The following is a 22194-nucleotide window of genomic DNA, read 5'->3' as shown; positions in this document are numbered from 1 at the left end:
ATATATATGCTTGCACATATGTACATACATACATAATACGTTTTGTAGGTTATGGGCGCCAGCTTGGCCCTTTAGCGAAAGAAGATAAAAACTGAAACCACTGTTTAAAAATGGCCTGGCAAAACTCCAAAAATAAAAAAAAGAGATCCGAAGATTATCCTATACCTGTAGCCTAAAAAAAAAGAAGCTAAAGAAGCAAGGCATCTTAGGGGCGGTTCTTAAAAAAATCACAACGGCCAACTTGATTTGAACACGAGAATTAATTCGGCATTTATTAAAACAACTCTGTAATTCGTTACTTCATATTAATATTACAAATTTATTGAATTTAACCTACGGGCATTTCACTTTGAGGCCACGTGGTCAATGGCGCGAACTTGGTACATGATGCCAAAACTGCCGGAGCAACACTATAGTTGAGAAAATTTATCGCGAAGCTCTACGCCTTTAATTCACTACCGTACGCACTGTCTTGACTGTTATACTACAAATCATTAAATCAAAATCGCAAAAAAACAAGCAACAAAGAAAAAGGGAATGAATGAGCCAATTCTTTACACAGCTTCCATGCGATCAGTCGACAATCAGATTAAAGAAAAATTGGTGTAGCTCGTGTTGCCGGTATGTGTCCACAAACGAAAGTGACCATGCGTTTTGCAACGTCCAAGATCATCAACTCAAAAGGTGCGTTCGTTAAGGAGCGTTCGCAAAACGCACGATCACAGCGTAACTATCGGAAAAACTACTGACTAAAATAATCATTATTTAAAACTGATAATAAGCGTTTCGTGATAATATACAACATTCGATCGGGTATTTTGTGATTAAGACAATACAATCCTATGTTGGGTCTCAAATCTGACATCAGGCATACAAGAATCCAGAGCCATTAATCTATAACCAATATAAATGAATTAAAGACTATTTTTACGTTACGTTCTGCTGTCGCGTCCATCAGCCTAACCGCGCCCTGACATGGGCACGCATGCGCATACATGTCAATGTGTGTTCCTAACGTTTCAAAACCGGGTCTCATGAGGGACTGAGTTTTATAGTCTTTTGCGAATGTTGGTTAACTCGATAATGTTTCTCTGTGACTCTCGGTTTTCATTGTTGAAACCCAATTGATGAGCCTTCCGATGACCGATTAGACCACCCCCTCCACGTTTCCGATAATTTTTGTTGTGATTTCCAATAGTGAAAATATAGAATAGTTAATAGTAATGGTTATACATCAGTCACAGATGACTAATTCAGTGTGAGTCAGGAGTCCTGTCCATCCCTCGGCGTAGTAGTGACCAATCCTGGTTGCCATTGATTTGTTCCCTTACGAAAATATATGATAGGAAAATAATGACAAGCGTGTTATCTTTTTTACGTGATTTTTTCCTTGTACTTTTTTCGCAGCCACATAATAATGATAGGGAAAGCGATAGGAAAAACGACAAGAAGGCGACAGCCGAAAATGACGTGCCCTAATTGACGATAATTTATAATAATATCGTCCGCACGTCATTCACATCGCACGCATAATATGGCCAACATTATACAAGTAAATTGAGGACTTTAAAAACATATTAAAAATTAAAAAAAAAAAGAAATGAATATCTTTTCATAATGATCACATTCTTATTGAAGGTAAAAATGCAGCGTACATGCAGAAATGATAAACAAACGAGGCAAGCAGTACAGTTCGTCTGAATATCACAAACTTTTAGCTAGATATCTTCTTTCTTGTGGAACTGATATGATCAGACAAAATGCCAGTAAGGGAGGAATCGGACGACACATGCCTTTCAAATAAATAAAATGTGCTTAAAATTAAACTTTGACTGAATGAGGCACAGGCATGTCAGAACGCGGATATATCTGTCATGCGTAGTAGTTACTTCTTTATATTTTTAGGTTATCTAACACCATATGTGAATATAAAAATACACAGGAATCACTACTGCCTATGCCAACCGATTAGAAGTCAATTTACAATCTATTTGAATTCGTATACCAACAACAAGTTAAATTCGTACCCACATTTAAATCCGTGTGAATCCGATGTCATACACGTGAAACGTGTGTGACATGGAGTAGAGAGAATAATATAAGACGGTGACGTGTTTCGTAACCAAATAGATGAGATGCTTGGGACCCGCCATTGTATTTTGATAGGAAAAATGGGGGGGGGGGTGATATGGTAGGCCTATGAGGTAGTGATAGGTCCTTTACTTACGGTACGTTAGTAACTTCTTTTGAACCTCTGATGTAACGACTCATCTCTGGATACCGTTTTGTTATTTTCAATCTCTAAAATTTGACAGGTAGGGAATGCAGCATGAAAAGAAATGTTCGGATGAAATAAATAACCCAGTTTCCAATTTCTGATGAGTGCCCTGTGGTCGAGATGGGACTTTCGCTCTTGGTCACCATAATATTTGTTCTTAGATCCGTTTAACTGAATTAAAATAAGAAGTGACAGGTATGTAAAATTTTGCCTTTAACAACTCCCCCCCCCCCCCACCCCCCTACTTCAATGGGAGCTCAAGGTTTTCCTTTGATAAATCGGCATGTGACCACTATGACCAATCATATGGTGCCCGCCTTCATGCGATAAAATCGGAATTCGATTTGGGGAATCATCTGGGAAGGCAGGGAATCTACTAACAGCGTTTTCTGGGCAATATTGCTTAGCTCGGTTTGCGTGACCCGATTTTGGACAACGTTAAATGAGGTAAAAGGGTACACTTTGTGTATAATTGAAAATCCTTTATTTAATTATAAAAAAGGTAGTCTAATGATTGCACTGAAGCTTAATACAAAATATCGATCCGATAACCTTATCACTACCGGAACGATTAACTTCACAATTTCAAATTCGCCATGTCTAGCATCGCGAATTATGAGGAGCTGTACCTCTAGTTCGGATTCCTCGTTGAAAATGACCTGACCAGGGCGACGCTTCCACTAACCCTTTAGGACTTCGCCGGAAACGTATAATTTTCCACAATTTGGGCACGTAGTCTTCCAATATCCAGGCTCCCCGTACCCGTAACAAATTTGTGTAGTGGGCTTGTTTCGATAGCATCTCCGCGTTAATATGCGGTGGATGAGGGGGCGAGGGATTTCGATACCCCTCTCTGCAGCAAGGCGTCCATTTGATCTCCTTCGATTTACATGGTCTAGTCGTGGTACGCGCGGATGTGATGGGTTTCTCGGTACGGGTGCTTATCGGAGCTGATCCAAGTGCGCCCATTGTTACCCCTCTTGGGGCTGACTTGGATCTCCCGGATTGAGGGGAATCTATCACCTCGGTAATATGAAATCAAAGCGTAAGTCCTATAAATAATGTTTACTTACTGATCATCCGCTTATTGTAGCTGATCTTGGACATAAGGCTTGGGTTTGTTTAATGTGCTCTTTGCCCGCGTATTTTCCTTTTACGGTAAGCAAAACATATACCACTGGAGACCACCTGCGCTTAATTTTGTATGGCCCGTCGAACTTATCGCACAATTTAGCTGCAACGTTGTCCTCCTTTCTCGATAGTATGTGCTGACGTTTTAGAACAAGGTCACCAACCCGGAGGAAACAACCACCCTTACTCTCGTCGTAATACCTAGCTTGAGATACATATGCGCGCTCAAGGTTTCGGTGGAACAGATCCCTTGATTCAATCTTTTAACGCCCTCCACCCAATGTACGAGATCTGGACTAGCTCGCTGAGATCCCCTCTCGAAATCTCTTCTCAAAGATCGGTAGGGAAGAGGATTACGTCTGAAGTTTAGGAAGGCCGATGAAACCTTTAGCGTACCATGGTAAGCGGTGGTATATGCAAAGCGGAACTCAGGCATGTGGGAATCCCACTCCTTATGATTCTTGTGAAGGATAGCTACTATTACAGTCTTCAGTGTGCGATTAAGGGTGCTTTCGTGCATTTGCAAGCATGCAGCCTGCATGCAGAAAACCTATAAGAGTGAAAGAGATGGACTTTTATCTCTCTCTCTCTCTCTCTCTCTCTCTCACTATATAGAATTTCTGCATGCAGGCTGCGTGCTTGCAGAGGCATGACAGCACCCTTACGCGTTCGGTAAGGTTGGCTTGTGGGTGGTTAACTGGGTTTGTGGTATGGATAATTCCAATGGTCCTTCACATCTGTTCCAGGAGCCTGTTGGCGAACTCGGTACCATTTCCCTTGTGTAACGCTTCTGGGGCATCCCATCTAGACAAGAACCTGCCCAACGACGCGTTGACCCATAATGTCGACCGGGCAAGCCTGTTCCACTTTACATCTCTGGCATGGGTCACATTTCTGGACAAAATGCGCGATGTCTGAATACAGCCCGGGTCAATATTGTCGACGAGCCACTCGGGCGTAAGTCACATCTCTCCCCAAGTGTCCAGATTGTGGCTCAGAATAGGCCTGCTCTAACACGCTTGTTCTAAATACCTCTAGAGTCACCAATTTCCATGCCTCAAGGTCTGGAACTAGCTGTTCGGTGATTTAGTTTGGCCTGTGCTGATATAATATACCGTTCTTCACTTCCCAATCAGAAAATACCCCAGGTCGCTCCGCCACTAACTGTAGTCGCTTGTTGTACTAGCAGTCAGTCGAGTCCTCAAATTGGATGCTCACCTGCTCTGTCTCAAATTACGCAACCATCTCATGCCCAGGCTAGTGGCACTGGCATCTGTCTGAAGATAAAATTGGTTCTCCTCTACTTCATTGAAGGAAGGATAGGCTAAGACGGAGGCAGATGTTAGTGCTCCCTTCAACCAATCGAAGGCCTCTTGATGTTCATCACTCCAATGCCACCATACGTCCAGGATAATCAGCCTAGTCAACGTTTCAGCCACCTTGGAAAATTTGGGAATAGACCGCTTATACCACGACGCTAACCCCATAAATCTGTCCAGCTGTTTGACAGTGCGGGGAGGTGGGTACATGAGGATGGGAGCTATCTTATCTGTGTCCGCCCTCAATCCTGGCTTGTTGATTATAAAGCCTAAGTATCTGACTTCGGCACACAATTGACGTATATTCCTGACAAGATTCGTCCAGAGGGATTTGATTCAAAGCCGCGCTAAGCTCGATCTTCGAAAGAACTCTCGCGGCTCACAATTGTCTTAGTGTGTCTGACATGTACGGCAGGAAGTATTCTATAGAAATAAAATACAAGATCAAATATCAAACCCAAAATCACCTAGGAAATCGCTTATCGAAAATCGCAAAGGTGATAAAATAAAAATAAGTAATCATACATCAATGTCGCATGTCGAGACCATGTAAAAAAAATCAAAGTTATATGGAACTCAAATAAGAGATCACCTGGGAAATCGCATATCGAGTATCGTACAAGTCAAAATCAAGTAAATAATCACGCATCAATATTGCATACCAGAATCGCAACAAGAAATTGCATTTTATAATCAAGATTCACGATAATCGCATCACATATGAGATCATATAAGAAATCAAATAAGAAATCGAATTTCATAACACCGGATCAAAAATTAATATGTCACATTTAAATTAAAATCGCATACGAAATTACATAAATCATACAAGAATTGGCATGGCAAATCACATTTCATCAAACCAAAATTTGCCTAAGAATCACATAAGAAATCGCGTAAGAAATCATACAAAAATCGCATGGGAAATCACATATCAAATCAAAAATTGCCTAAGAATCACATAAGAAATCACATCCTAACAATGAGCTGACACCGCTAAAAACAAACCCCACATAGTATCATAAAGATATGTAGCTTAGAGGTGTGCATTTTGAAAGGGATGGACGATAGGGGATCCGAATTACGCTTGATGCAGCAGACTAATCCCGATAGATTAGGTACAACGCATCCCAAGTCAAAATTAATCTTTTACACTTATACTCACGATCTTTCTGAATTCTCGTCCTGTTTTAAGATGATATGAATCCAGACTCCTTGAACGGGAGGTATCAACGGTAAAAGTTGAGATCCTTTGAAAAAGGCTGTTTACAGGTAAGCCACTTCACAGATAGTACACCTTAAGCACCATTTTCCGCGAAGCGAACTTGTTTGCCTATTGACCTGATCGAGCTCTCTATATTACATGGATTCGCGTGGTCGATTGCGTGTTATGACTGCGGTGCGAAATCTATATGTCATTTGGCCCCCGGGTCGCGACGCCGTGTCTTCAGGCGGATAAGTTGCTCGTGTGCAGACGCTCAGACGCTAAGCTGTAACACCACAATTGTTATATTATTACCATATTCTTGACCATTTCGCAGATGCAAGAATGTTAAGAGTTATAAGGATTGTTGTGTAAATTATCAGCCTATTTTTAATAGCTAATTTAATTTGTCTACTTATCAGAAAATTCAACAATTTCAATTTCCTTCATATATGTCTGACATAAATTCTTTCCCATTTTTTTAGAAGCATATTCAGTTTTTTCTACAGTTGTTGTTGATTTCCACCTTGTCAAAATATTATATTAGAATATCTAAATTTATTTGAATTGTCTAGATAGCTAACTTAATTTTTCTGGATTTTTTGCAATTGCCACAATAACCTATTTTTTAGATAACTTTTTAGGATTTAAAAAATGTAACTTATAAAAATTTAATTTGACAGTTTTGCAAGTTAATCCCCTATATCAGACGGTGTCAAAGGCTTTCGCAATATCCAGGATCAATAGAGTAGTAAGTTGATTTACATTAGCATTAGTGCTGATATAATTTGTAACTTTAAATAGCTATTTTACTGTATTTTTACCTTCAATAAACCCAAACTGTGTGTTTAGTTTCTTCATTTGTAAATAGTTTCGCCAAATGACCACCATCACCTTGGAGGGTCACTTGATACCCCCACAATTTTCTTAAATCTACATCTTCGTCGAAAATGGTGGGGAAACTAAAGTATTCGCAGGCATATACTGTTACAAGAAGTATTATGTGACACACATCCAAATAAGTTACTAGTCGGTATAGAGTTTCAAGCTGACAAAACTCGTCAAAAGTCCGTTTTTCCCCACTTGTATTACAAAATACTTTTTTATAACACGTGTAGGAAAAAAGTGCGATTTCTTTCACGCCTGTAGAGAAAACTTAAAATCGCCGATTGCAGGGCAATGGAAACAAATCGTGCATACATTCGACGTTTTCTCTCTCTTGACAAGAAACACGAATTCATAGAAGGGGACCTAACACTAATGAATTTTCGGTGAAAAAGTGTGGCGAATTTTAGCCTGATAGTTGCCATTAACTGGTGAGTGAGATTTCCACGAGAGCAGTCTTCGCTTTCTGGCAGTGTCACTGACTGGCGCGTAAAATATTTGAAAGAGTATGTAAGAAACCGAGAACGTCTCTCGTTTGTCGGATTTCCATAACACATTGTTTTTCTGCTTGTTTATTACTTCTTGAAAAGAAATAACAGCGGAATGAAAACATCATTATGGTGAACTGCGCATGCGACATGATATGTTATTTTTTCTTTATTCTGAAGTCGCCAATTTTATTCGAGCTCCAACAAAAATTGGTCTTAGTGTTCCAGAATAGTTCGTAACATCAGTAGAATGAACCTTCCGCCTCGGATTTTCATCGCCCTCTATGCCTGTATTTTGTAGCATAATTTAAAGTTTTGTTTATAAAAATGAAGGAGTAAAAGTGATTATTTGTATTTATGTATTTTTAAAGTGTTACACTACCATCGCAAAATGTCGGTACGTCAAGTAAGCCTTAACAGAGATATTTTTAATATTTTGAATAGAATATTTAAGCCAATAAAACTTATAAAATCCTTACGGGTTCTCGAAATACGAAGAAAAATGTCAAAGCCTCAATTGTCATATTTCAGTCGGCGATTACTGCAATCGACCGCTTGAGAAGCGATGGCCCAGAATTTCTCGGGTTTTTTTTTAACTTCAACTCGTTCTCTGATTTAGGATACTAATGTAAAAACTGAAATATACAGAACGCAATCTGTGAAATCCCATCTTTTATTTAAGCCAATAAAACTTTAGAAATATTTACGGTGGATTTTACGGCGTGGTGAAAAATATTTTGGAATTTTTTTAAATACGAAGAAAAAGGTGAATTAATTATTTTAAGGAAACGTTAAAGAAAGCTTGTTGCTATACGTTTAAATTAATGTTTTACCTGCGAACGTACTTTAAATGTTTGCAGAACGTTGAGAATCTCGTTTAAAAGAAGAGCTCTCTCTTAAATAATCGGACCAGATATTCGTTCGGTCACTCCAATGGAAAAACACATTACTCTTTTCACCAAAATACTGCAAGTCAACGCTTCCATATTGTTCAGTTTCATAACCAGACATACAAAGAATATATTGAACAGTAAATCCCTTCCTTTTATAAATATTAGACTCACAGAAAACGTAGTGTTCACTAATCTTACATAAAGACGAGAGGGCTCAGATTTAAAATACTACAGTGGGATTTTGATGCCTGAACTTCACCGGACCACTAATTTATGAGAAACGTGAAATTCAAATTAAATATTATTAGTGAACGTAGGACGCCCACTGCTGCTCGACGTGAGCCCGCCTTTTGTGCTTATTCACGTGCGTGTCCCACTTAGATTAAACTGTCAGAACGCCGTAACGCATTTATACAGGTAGGCCGTTGGAAGCAACGCTGCTGTTTGTTCATGCCTGAGTGACCAACGCACACCCCGCTAAAGCTCCTTTGTTTCTACATGCGGCTCGGCTTTAATTAGCAGAAGAACTATATCAGGGTCCCTATCCCAGAGTTTCATTGTGTATGGTAATAAATGTCCAAGCGTGTCTGCGTGGAGTTTCTGTTTGCGATTACGACAGACGGCTCGACTATCTGCTAAATTTATTGAAATTCGGCGCAGACACACTTGAACATTTTTAGTCGTATCTCGAGAACCCGTGATTATTTTAAAGTTTCATTGGCTTACATTACAGATAGAACTTCAAAGACTATGTGGTATAATTTTTAGATTTTCGCTACAACTTTCCTAGGTCATGTCACAAATTTAATTCGTTGTTAAAAATTTCTGGAATTCTAACATTTTTTACTGTTATATAACATACATTATAGGTGAGCGGATCATCCCTAATTTCTTTCACAAAGTCACCAATCTATTTCTAGTCGCTATTTTAAGTTTTAATAGATAATTTTTAATGCTTTCAGAAGGAATATGAAGATTTTTTGTTTTTAATTCAAGTTTGCGGAACCCTAAGAAAAATCGTATTAAAGATGGCGGTCGCGAGACACAGTCTAGCGTAATGAAACATAAATAAACTGTCTGATGTCCAGTAAATATTTCAGAATATTATAGAAATACATTCATAGGATACGTATACACTATATTTAGTTGAATAAAGTTATAAAAAACATTAATATTTCTAAATAAACTACTTTAAATGACATTTTTTCAGTGCCATTTGGACTGCCCTGCTAGAAGTAAAAAGATTCAAAAAGATATAAACGTATGGATAAAAAAAGATAGCGATATTGAATCCTTTCCAAATGCACACTTTGCATCCCACAAACTTTATTTTTTTTCCACGCCCTATCCGTCGCGTCTACCTAGATCTATCCCAGAATACCCACTATCAACGATAAATCTCCTGCTGGAAGTAAAAAAATTAAAAAAAAAGAAACGTATGGATAGAAAAAGATAGAGATATTTAATCCTTCCCAAATGCACACTTTGCATCCCACAAACTCTATCTTTTTCTTTCCCGACCCTATCCGTCGCGTCTACCTAGATCTATCTCTTTTGTATTCCTGACTTTATCCCGTACAGTCACAACTGTCTATCTTCTGCTATCCACGATGTTCATAACTGTCTATCTTTCTCTATTACTGATTCTATCTCTTATGACCCCATGGGTCTATCTTTTTCTTTCTTTGTTGTCCACAAATGCCTATATTTATCCCAGACTACCCACTATGAACGATATAGCGTTTTAGATTCTGTCCATTTGAATCCACTCAAAAATGCAGTATTCTTATGAGTTTCGAAAATAATATTATATTACGAATTTCAAGCTTCCGAAAAATAGTATTAAACCAGCAAGGGTTTATATACCTAGCAACAATATTCCCTAGCTTTACGACTTATTACTCGAAGGTCGAACTCTGCAAAGGCGTCCATTGACTCTACAGTTATATATGGTGCAAATTATTTCACTTGTGTCAGACTTACAGTCAGCCACTTACTGGGAACCTGCCGGTTCTGCTATCCGTTCACGATAGGAAGGCCCCTCCGAAACAACTGTATATTTTTGTCATTTTCTCGTAAGAAAAAAAATGGCATAAAAACACAGCTTATACCATGATAAAGCTTACTTTATTGCGCTTCATACAAGTCTCCATTTGTTTATATAAAAAAATTTGTTCGGGAAATATCCTTCGCGAAAGGATGAAAACCTTGGTTTTTTCGCGTTACTCTGTCCTTGTTTGACTTTCGATAACGACATCCTTGAAACGAACGATGTAAAAAAGTTGAAAAAAATCATGTAGATGCTTTTATATTTTTACTATATATACGTAAAGAGAAAATTGCAAGATTTTAATAACAATTAACGTAAAATGCATTTAAACATGACTATGCTTTCTCTCACAATATACTTAGTAGAGAGCTATATTTCGGCTTGAATTGCTTGGAAAATTTCAACAAATTCAATTGCATAACAATTAGGAATAACAATCTTGAAACCTATTAATTATTAATAAATAATCATCGAAAACTGATGTATGGTAGTGTAGATGTGAGGGCACTATGGATTATGCTCCCGAAAGTAAGCTTTATTATGATATAAGCTGTCTTTTTATGGGATTTTTTTCTTACTAGTAAATTAAAAAAATCTGCAGCTGTTTTGGAGGGGCCTTCCCATCCTGGACGGAAAGTAAGTCAGGTATGTACGTCAACTAGCGCACGCCTCAACAAATTTTGGTTTGCCCAACGAATAAAAAAGGATATAAGTAAATAAGGGAGGTTTGATTTAGATAGAATGACTGCGATTCAAGAAGATAGAGCTATCTTATATTTAAAAAAGAGCTAGAAATGGATTTACTTGGTTAGAAAAATAGGGATTAAAAAAATAGAAGAAAGTTAAGATTGCCCAAAGGATAAAAAAGGCTAGAGGTGGTTAAGTTGAGGATTGATTTAGATAGAAAGACTGGGATTCATGAAGATAGGGCTATCTTAGATTTTACAAAAGATGGAAATTGATTCACATGGACAGGAAAATGGGGATAAAAAGGATAGGCAAAATTTGAAACTGCCCAATAAATAGAAAATGATAGAGGTGGATAAGCTGTGGATTTATTTAGATATAAAGACTGGGATGCAAGAAAATAAGGCTATCTTCAATTTTAGAAAAGATAGAAAAAGATTCAATTAGATAAGAAGATAGGGATTGAAAAAGAAAGTCAAGATTTTGGATTGCCTAACGGATAGAAAAAGATAGGCGTGGATAAGCGATGGATTCATTTGGAAAGAAACACTAGAATAGGGATTGGGAGTGGAAAGAAAAGGATACATGTCGACAAGTGCGGATACACATTAATAGGAAGATTGGGATTCAAAAAAATAGATGCGGTTGTAGATTGGACGAAACATAGAAAATGATCCAAGCGATTGACCTCGGATCAAGATGGATACATCGGTTCTTTCCATTTCAATCTTAAAGATAGAAAATGTAGTATTCTTATGCGTTTCGAAAATATTAACGTATTTTGAATTTCAAACTCCTGCGAAATAGTATTCAACTAGCAAGGTTTTGTACACCTAACAACAAAAGTTCCTAGCTTTACGACTCACAAGTAGAAGTTCAAATTCTGCAAAGTCGGCTGCTGACCCTCTAGTTACAGAAGGTGCAAATAATTTCATTTGTGTCTGACTTTTACAATTACCTACCTACTGGGAACCTGCCGGTACGAAGTCAGGAATGTACGTCAAGTAACGCGCGCTTTGCTAAAAATAGACGTGGATAAGCGGAGGGTTCGTTTGGATCGAACGACTATATGTGTGTATAAGGGTCGGATAGACATGGATAGGAAGATTTGGATTCAAAAGAATAGAGGTGATTGTAGATTGGAAGAAAGATAGAAAATGATCGAAGGGATAGACCTGGAATCAATATGGATACATCGATTTTTTCCATATCAATCTTAAAGATAGAAAATGATTTAAATGGATAGAGACTCTATCCTTTTACTTCTAGCAGGGGTACTGGAAACGGAAGCCTTTTTTCTGTTTAATTAATTTTGAATAACAACAAAAATGGTCGAAAATATATTTATATCCGTTTTTTTAAATACTTTTTTGAACGTAATTTAAATTGTTGTGACTTAAAAGTTCAAATTGAGAGTAATATTTGTCAATAATTAGTCGTTTATACAGTCGAACTTGTCAAGTTTGGGCTTTAAAATCCGTATCCTTATTGTAGGTTTCCAATTAAGTTCAGTACATTTCTCATCTTATTGTCTTCAATATGAAATTATAAATAAAACAGTATTTATTATATACAATATAAAATCACAAATTTAATAATTTACTAGTTAATAGAAAATTTAGTAAGAAATTATTAAATTCAAAGTTCCGGAAATATCATGATATAAAAAATGACATTTAATCGATAACTATGTAGAAGATTTTTTAATTGGCATTAGGGTCGATAATATTTTTTTTTATTCTACAATTAATTTTAAGTAAATGTATATTTTTGTAGATTAAAATAAAAATTATGATTTTTTATGTCTCGTCCTGGACTGACTAACCGGAATCGCCAGTAAGGCTAATTGAATCCGGCCTGCCTTAGACAACAAATTTTTAAAATTTAAATATTTAACAATTTAATTTACTTAAATTAATTATAATGTATATTTTTTCAAAAAAGGCTATATTTGTTTGTAAATGTTGTAAATCTTGCAGTAAATGATACATGGCATTACAACCACGGACAATTTATCCTCAGTAATGTTCGTTCCATTGAAGGACCGGTATTTAATAAAACAGACTCGGTCGGAATAATAAAGTTTATTAAAGAAAACGTAATCTTCGGACTACATCGATGTGTTCATCGCACGAGATCTCCGAGACCAATCCCCAAACGATCTCCCTCGCTTCTTCCCTTCCTCTCTCCCAGCGCCCTCTCACAGAGAATTACATTATGCCGCCATATTTGCCTCGAAAATTTAAATCAATTATACATAGAAATATCTATCGCCTACACTTCGGTCATCCTGACTAACGATCGTCTCGATCATCCTTAGCGTTGTCGATTTTAAAGGTCTTTTTGCCTTCCCAAGAATCATTATTTCTGCGCTGAAAATACCAGTAAAGGGCTTCTGGGTTAATTGAAATCCATCAACATCGCTAATGACATATCGGTCATATCTCAAAACCTTTTTCACAACATAAGGGCCTTTCTTTTTCGGCAATAATTTCTGATTTACATTTGGTTCGGTGACGGTATTTTCTAACATTACGAAGTCTCCGACCTGGTATTTATGAGGCTTCTTGTGTCGATTAGCAAACGCCTTTTTATTTGCCTCTCGTACTTCATCAATTTTTACGTCAGCTTGTTCGCGTAATTTACATCTAGATTCCTCAATTACTGTGTCGCTGGGTGCTCTATCTAATAACAATCCTCGAATTTCTTCGTCGGGAAAACCGATTTGATCGGTGCCAAAAAGCAGTCTTGCAGGTGAACAACCAATAGAACGATTTCTCGTGTTATTAATTACAAACTGTACGTCGTTAATTTTTAGTCCCCAATTAGTAGGGCTGGCCATCTTTGCTATAGTCGAACGCAAAAACCTATTGACCCGTTCTACTTGTCCGTTGCATCGCGGTGTTCCCGAAGCTACAAGAATGTGTTGAATTTCTCGCTCGGATACAAAGCCATCAAACTCTTTCGAAGTTAAGCAAGAACCTCTGTCAGAGATAATTTTTTTAGGCACACCATAATGGTGAATATAATTATTAAGTTTTCCTATCGATTCTTTTGACGTCGTCGATTTTACCGGATACAAGAACACAAATTTCAAATATCCGTCAACTACCAAGAGGATGTGTCTGAATCCAAAAACTGTTTTTTCTAATGGACCGAAGTGGTCGATGAAGCAAGCCTCGAACGGCCATTTCTCTCGATCCCATATGTGCATTTCCCCTTCCTTTTTACCTGACTTAACTAAAAAAATGAGACACTTTAAGTAATTACCAATATCTTTAACTTTCGCGCGTAGTCCTGGAAACCAATACACACATAATATTAAATCGACAGTTTTGTCTAATCCGGTGTGACCCATGTCATCATGGCAAGCACGAATTACGCTATTAGCCATGCTAAGAGGAACATAAAACAACAGAGAATCATGGTATTTACGATAAACAATCCCGTTGCGAGATTCGTACTTGGGACTGTCACACTGTTCTAAGGATTCTCGCATTTCTCGTATCTCAGGGTGGGTTTTCTGCTTGAAAATCAATTCTTATTCAAAATTATTGGTTTAATTGCATAAATCTCTCGGCTTAAAGCATGAACGTGCCGCATTCGTTCAGAAGGCCTATGCTCAATCTTATATTTATATGGGCTCAAGACCAGTGCCCATCGTTTAATTCGGGAGTTTATTTCTTTTTTATCTAAGGTCATTTTGAGTGCATTGCAATCTGTGTAAATTACAAGCGGAATCCCTAATAAATATACTCTAAATCTTCCTAGCGTATACACAATAGCTAGTGTTTCTAATTCATAACTGTCATAGCGGCTTTCCTCATTAGATGTGCGTTTACTAAAATAAAGTACAGGATGCATTTGATTGTTACTCACCCATTGACCATTCGTTCTACTAAATTTTCAAATGATCTTAGTTCGTTTGCTCCGAATTTAAAAGTGACATCCTTTTTTAGCAAGTCGTACAAGGGCTTTGCAATAACAGAAAAATTACACACGAAACGTCTAAAATAACCTACAAGGCCCAAAAACTTTTGTAGTTGTTTAGTGGTACGCGGCACAGGGTAATCTAAGAGCGCAAGCAAGTGCTCCCAGCTCGGTCGAATTCCCTCCTTACTAATCGTGTATCCTAGGTACTCAATCTCAGTTGGTCCAAAATTACATTTTTCCCACTTGACCTCTAGCCCATTTTTTGCCATTAATTTTAAGACTTTGTCTAAAACAGCCAAACTCTCATCTAAGGTTTCAGTCGCAATAAGAACATCGCCTAGATGCAAAAGTCTTTCCCCTTTTTTAATTAAATTTTCAAAAATCAAATATTAGTACCTTTGAAAATTGGAAGGCACGTTAACAAGACCGAAAGGCATGCGCAGATACTCGTACTGGCCGTCTGGAGTGCTGAAAGCGGTAAATTTTATAGAATTTTCAGCGACCCGAACGCGGTGAAATTCGTCTCTCAAATCTAAACTCGGAAACCACTTTTTCCCTGCCAAGCGATCAATCAAATCATCCATTCGGGGTAACGGAAAATGATCCTTTAAGGTAATTTTATTCAAAGCACGGTAATCCATGCATAGTCGGAAATCCTCATTTTTTTCGTTGTCAAGACTGGGCTGATATAGCACGATCGGCTATGTCTGATTACACTGCGAGCTAATAAATCGTCGATAATTTTCTGTAATTCTTGTCTCTCAAACCAAGACAACCTTCGCGGATTAAAATAGAAAGGTTCATTTGATAGAACATTCATTTCGATTTCGTACGGTATCGGTTCAGCGTTTAGCGAGTTTTTAGTATACTCTAACAACATTGATTTCAACTTACCTAACTGCTCGTTTGGAATTTTTTCGCCTACTGTGCTCAAATACAAAGAGTGTATGCCTTTAGGAGTGTCCTCAATTAAATCAATACATAAAATTTCGTTAATGGCATTTTCATAACTAAAAGAAAGGTCTTTTGACACGATCATAGACAACCCTGGCGTTCTTCTTATGAAATTTCTACCTAAAAGCGCATCGTAAGAAATAGCGGTATCGGGCACTATTGCGAAAGTTATCTCAAATACTTCATTCGGAACTAGTTGCAATTTTATCTTAGTTTTTATAAAACCCATAATCTCTAAATGCGACTTATTAATTCCTGAGGTAGGTATCAACTCACAATCCCAAAAATCTCTCTTATCGGTAGTTAATTTAATAATACTAATTGCGCTACCAGTATTAGGTAAACTTTCTACATAATACTGTTTGTCGTTGGGAAAATTTCTGGCTATGTGCCCTTTCTGCTCACATTTGAAGCATGTGCCTCGCTTCTTTGGTGGGTTGGTACATTCAGTAGAAATGTGACCAAATTGGTAGCACTTAAAGCAGCGTGTTAAAGACGCTTCCTTAGATTTGGTATCTCCTTTACTTTCAGGTAGCTTGAATGTTTAAATAAAAATTCTATTGTTCCAGATGACGAAGACGACTCTAGTTCGGAGGAGGAAGAATCCAACTTGGAGGGCGAGAAAGTCGTTGTACCAGATAAAGACGTACCCTCAGCTAAAGAGACGGAAGCTGGAGCGGAGATTTCAGCACTAGTTAATTACGTCCAACCCGTGCACTTTAGTAGCTTCGAATCAGCTGAAAGTGAGTAATTTCGTCAGAATAACTTGTTGTTTCCTTATTTCTAGACCATTTTATGTTTCATGATTTATTTCCCCAACCAACAATTTACGATGTGTATAAACAGTTTGCTACTATTTACGTCAGTCGATTGACCCCTGTTATCACTTGGCTTGCTCAATCTCAATTGGCAGAGAAAAATCGAATGTACGAAATGTCTTCATTCGACGAGAAGCAAGCAACGACGTTGTTGAAGGAGCGGCCGCTAGAGTTTGTCAACTACAACAAGCATCAGCTCTCGCGAGTTTACCCGGCGGGCACGCGGTTCGATTCCAGCAACTTCATGCCACAGGTGTTCTGGAATGCTGGCTGCCAGCTAGTCGCCTTGAACTACCAGACACTGGGTGAGGGCGCCCAACTAAATTATAGTTCACAATTTAAGTTACGGAATTATATTGCTGATAAATTATTTTTCTGTATTTTTTGTTAGACCTTGCGATGCAACTCAATCTGGGGATCTTCGAGTATAATCAGCGTTGCGGTTACCTGCTGAAACCTGAGTTTATGAGGCGAAAAGATCGTCGATTGGACCCTTTTGCGGAATCTACAGTCGATGGGATTATAGCTGGAACTGTTCATATACATGTCATATCCGCGCAGTTCCTGAGCGATAAAAGGGTGGGAACTTACGTGGAAGTTGATATGTATGGCTTACCTGCTGACACTGTGCGAAAGAAGTTCCGGACGAAGATCGTGACGAATAATGGAATCAATCCAATTTACGACGAGGAACCGTTTGTGTTTAAAAAGGTATGTGATAATATTAAGAAAAGTCAGAGTGACAGACCACAAAGAAATCTGAATTTACATAGAATACTTTTTACGGGAAGTGATGATCCTAATTTTTTTATATTTCTGAAACAATCATTTTTGACTTACTCATTCTGTAATATTTTAAGGATAGCTGAAAAGTTCAGTTACAAGGTTGGGTATGGTAGTCCAAAACAAGTTATAGAGTTTTTAATGGATATAGAATATAGTTTTGATATAATCCATAAAAGTAAAAGAGAAGATGCTCGATTTAATTTTGTAAGTTTTCCGACGAGTGTTTGAAAAAAAAAATCTCAATCTTCTCTAGAAATGTAATTACCAAAAGGTTTTGCTGGTACTAGAGCTTTTTTACACGCAAATTAAATCTAATATTTTTATTTAAAAAATATGCAAAGTTAGCATAGCAATTATTATTAAAAGAAAGGAACATTATACAAAGATTATTCATATCGTCAACGGTCGGGATGGATATGCTATTATCAGAAACGATGATACAATTCTATAAAGAGAGGTACCCAAGTGTAAATATCCGCATTGAAAATTACGCGAATGAAGGTATTGTTAAGGCTAACATAATTTTCTTATGAATTTTTTCAAATTCGAACTGCATATGCATTATTTTGGCTCGATATTTAAAAAACGGCAAAAAGAAGCACTTGTTATAAACTTTTTGTAATTTCAAGTATAGTCACCCCCTGGCGAACCGAATGAACCGAATGGAGCCTATACAAAGTACCCGTAAATACCCCATTGGGTCCCCATTCGGTTCCTTTTTGAAAAAATCAAAAAACAGCAAAATCAACTTTTAAATTGTTGAAATTACGATTCAACGTTAAAATTCCCTATAGAAGGTCACGAAATAATCGCAATAGTTTTTTTTGCAACGATAAAAAGTTTAAAAAAACATAAGATGTATAACGCCTGTTGACTGCTAGACTTCAAACGCATCGCCTGTAAGTAGCAGTCAACAGGCGTTATACGTATTTTTTTTTTAATTTTTACCATTGCCAAAAAAACTATTGTGATTATTGCGTGACCTTCTGTAGGGAATTTTAAAGTGGAATCCAAATTTCAACAATTTAAAAGTTGATTTTCCTGTTTTTTCGAGTTTTTCAAAAAGGAACCGAATGGGGACCCAATGGGGTCTTTAAGGGTACTTGGTAGAGGCTCCATTCGGTTCCTTCGGTCCGCCAGGGCCTGTTAAGAAAAATTTAAGGAATAGTTTCCATCCAGTACATTTTAATTTTGACACACCCAGTCCGTTTTTATTGTGCTAGAAAACGCAACAAGAAATGTCAAATATCTTTCTTTCAATCAAATTCTTGCTAAGAAACGTACTCTTTGGAATTTTTTCAACATGAATTATTTTTTATCGAGAATTGACGAGTTTCTCTCAGATATCTGTGCCTTGAGAATAGGCTTCGTGATTTACGCATGTCTTTACGAACCCAAATAAATCGGTTTCTTTAAAACTACACACCAGCATTCAAGATTCTGACCAATCTCCTAATTAACATGGTGAAGCCGGCGAAATGAATACAAGAAAATAGATAGAAAACTGTATTAAATACAAGGTATTATTGTCGTGATTAACAAAATTAGGTTTACTTGTGAAGCACAAAAAAACTTTGGAGATGGGCTATCACAGAGCTAGCGCTCTGATGGACATGTCGCGTAACAGGACAAAAAATTGGAAAACGTGGAGAGCACGTTTTGAAATTTACCTTGTTGCATTGGAAATAATTAAAAAGCAAGAACCAACGCAATGTCCCCAACTCATTCATTATATTGAAGAAGAAGGATTTAAAATCTACACCACGTTCACATCTAAAGATTCTAAGGACAAACTACCAATATTACTCAAAAAATTGGAGACACATTTCATTCCCGAAGAGAATAATGCTTACGAGAGGTATAAATTATTTTCGTACCATCAACCACCAGACGAAACCTCGGAACAATTAATTACTAAACTAAAAAAACGAGCCATAAAATGCAAATTAGATGATGTACAAGGTAGTCTGCTAACAACGAGGATAACCTGTGGAGTCACCAACCCGAAAATTAAAGAAAAACTACTAAAAAAATGGTGATCTAACCTTGGATAAGGCAATTGAATTGTCTAGCTTGCTCGAAAGGTCAAAATTCATACGCGAAATCATAAGAAAGACAACGACAAAATCAGTGGATATAGTGACTCCATCATCAAATCGTTCAGGCGTTCTTCACTCAAGGCACTTGCATATACAAAGAGTGCCACTTCTGTTAATCTAAAAATATTTTTGCAAATGTTTGTTATAAAAAGAAAAAGAAAGTCGCTGAAATCGATAGAAATGAGTGTATAGATGAGATTATTAAATCTGAAAGTGATGCTACTTATCCTTTCGTAGATTCAAAGAGATGGATTGTGTAATTTCATATTGTGAGTGGGAAATTTTAGGAAGTTCTAAAGATAAATTGATTAAGTCTGAGGCAACGTGAGTTTCATATACTTGGCGACAAACAAATACAAATAAATATACCAAAATTATTAAAGAACACTCCGATTTTTATATAGGAATAGGATATTTACAAAAGCCTTATCATAGCGAATTAAAAGAAAATTCTGAATCTGAGGTTCATTCAACCAGAAACGTTTCAATTCCTATACTTAATGATTTAAAAGAAAGTTTGCATAAATTGTTCGAAAGTAAACTTATTGAAAAAGTCGAAGGTAATTTAGTCTGGGTAAATCTGTCGGTAATTGTCAGGAAATCAAACTGAAAATTAAGAATATGCCTTGACCCAAAAGATTTAAACACGGCCGTGAAATGGAAATATTGTTGAATTCCTTCCCTTGAATATCTAAACTCAAACACGAAAGGAGCAAAATATTTCAGCACTTTAGATGCCACTAAAGGTTGTTGTCATATCAGATTAGATGAAAGTAGTGCAAACTTTTGCATTTTTGGAACTCCATATGGTAGATAAAAAATCCTAAGAATGCTTCATGGTCTCACGTCAACTCCCAAAATTTTTCAAAACAAAGATTCACAGATATTTTTTACCTAGAATGGGTAAAAGTTTACATAGACGACATAATTGTTTAAAGTATAAATCAGGAGTAACATGATAAAGGATTAGAAAAAGATTTTGATCCAGCGAGAAAGAATGGGGTTCGATTTAAATTACAAAAGTGAAAACTTGACGAAAAATCTGTCAAATATTTGAGTCACGGTAAATCAGATATAGACAAAACACCGGATCAGTCGAAAATGCAAGCAATTTTAAGTATGTCAACACTTAAGAATAAAACTAAAGTAAAAATAATGCTACGCACATTAACATATGTAACCGAGAACGGTCTTGCTACAAAACAAATAAGCCTTGATTTCAATTTTCAAAAAGCTGTTAATTAAATACCTGGGTTCTGCCCGTTTTAACCAGAGGTTTGCTGTCTTTTGCAGGATGATTATATTTCATTATGTTTAAAACAGCTTTGTTCTGAAGCTAGATTTTTGTACAAACCTTTCTACACGGGGCTGTCCCGGTATGAACCGTCAATCAAAGACAGATTCTACTAATGTACGATCAAACCAAATCCTTTTCGAAGTACGCGTAAACTCGGTTGGTGCTAAAATTGTTGCCAGCAAAATCTTTAATAAGCCAACTATTACTGACTTTGTGCTGGAGCGGTTTACCTCACATATTTGACAGTAATCGCATATTAACCGTGTTGACTTTACCCCAAGCGGATAATTATATATTGCAACTTTAGCTATATTTGTTAATTTTTACTTCTAGCAATGGCTCCTGCATAACCCATACTATTTGCGCTAACATTCAACCTCTTCAACATTTTTTGCATTTCGTATTTATTATCGAAATTTTCATTCGAAACACTTTGATCCCGCTTTAATTTAAAAATATAAATACTAGAAACTATTAAAGCATAAATAATTTGAATAAAATGCACAATTGTCCAAACAAGTGATAATAAAAAGATGATAAACAGAGTTTTTATTAAATATGAGAAATAAATAATAAATAAATGCCATAGCTATGTTAAATGTTATTCTAAAATCAAATAAACAAGCATTTTTAACAACAAAACAAATATTTGCAGAAGTACGAATAGCGAGAATCGAACGCGCTACCTTGCGATCATCAGTCAAGTGCTCTACCAGGGAACTACCAATGCTTCGAAATAATTTTACACCGGTTCGAGGACCATCCGCAATATTTAAAATGCAATTTTTTCGAAAATGGGTAAAAATTGCGTCTTCTTGATTTTTCTCAGAAAACCTCTGGTACGCACCTTTGATTAAAGATAGTATCAATTTAAACACGAAAAACATACCTAAAGATCCTCTTGAAAGTACAATTAAATGAAGTTGTTAACTCAAATTTGGCCCAATAAAATAAATAAATTATCCAAACGACTGGCTCTTTATAACTTCAATCCCACTAAGTTGTTATAATTTATAATTTTTATTTATGAATAGTTTTTGTAATTTTCTCGTAATTAATTAATAATAATTATTATTTTTTAATTTTACTTTTCCAAGTTTTTGTAGAATTATCAAAGTCTGGATTCTTATAAATATCGTACGTTTTAGGCCACTTGATTTTATATATTTCAAAAACTGTACTACCTCCCCCCATCTGCTCCAACCCTTCGCATGGCCACCCCCAACTCTTACGACCTGCTTTAAAGCCTAAAGAATATGTGTGCCAAATTTGGTAACGATTGATCAAACGCTTTTGATTTGCATAAGTATCATCAGTTTTAGGCCACTTGATTTATTATATTGGTAAAAAAACTGCTATTCACCCCTCCCCC

General features: G+C 36.7%; 1 protein-coding gene across 3 annotated transcripts in view; it reads left to right on the top strand.

Moving 5' to 3' along the window:
* LOC117178994 (1-phosphatidylinositol 4,5-bisphosphate phosphodiesterase classes I and II) overlaps window positions 1–22194 on the top strand; it is a 661888-nt gene that overhangs the window by 499693 nt on the left and 140001 nt on the right. For all 3 annotated transcript variants that reach the window (XM_033370599.1, XM_033370598.1, XM_033370597.1), the window contains 3 exons: window positions 16392–16565; window positions 16736–16945; window positions 17032–17351. In XM_033370599.1, coding sequence (XP_033226490.1) covers window positions 16392–16565; window positions 16736–16945; window positions 17032–17351 — 704 coding nt within the window. The remainder of the gene's footprint in view (window positions 1–16391; window positions 16566–16735; window positions 16946–17031; window positions 17352–22194) is intronic.

Source organism: Belonocnema kinseyi, chromosome 8, assembly GCF_010883055.1.
Source record: "Belonocnema kinseyi isolate 2016_QV_RU_SX_M_011 chromosome 8, B_treatae_v1, whole genome shotgun sequence".
NCBI lineage: Eukaryota > Metazoa > Arthropoda > Insecta > Hymenoptera > Cynipidae > Belonocnema > Belonocnema kinseyi.
The sequence above is the reverse complement of the archived record's forward strand: the minus strand, read 5'-3'. Positions and strand labels throughout refer to the sequence as shown.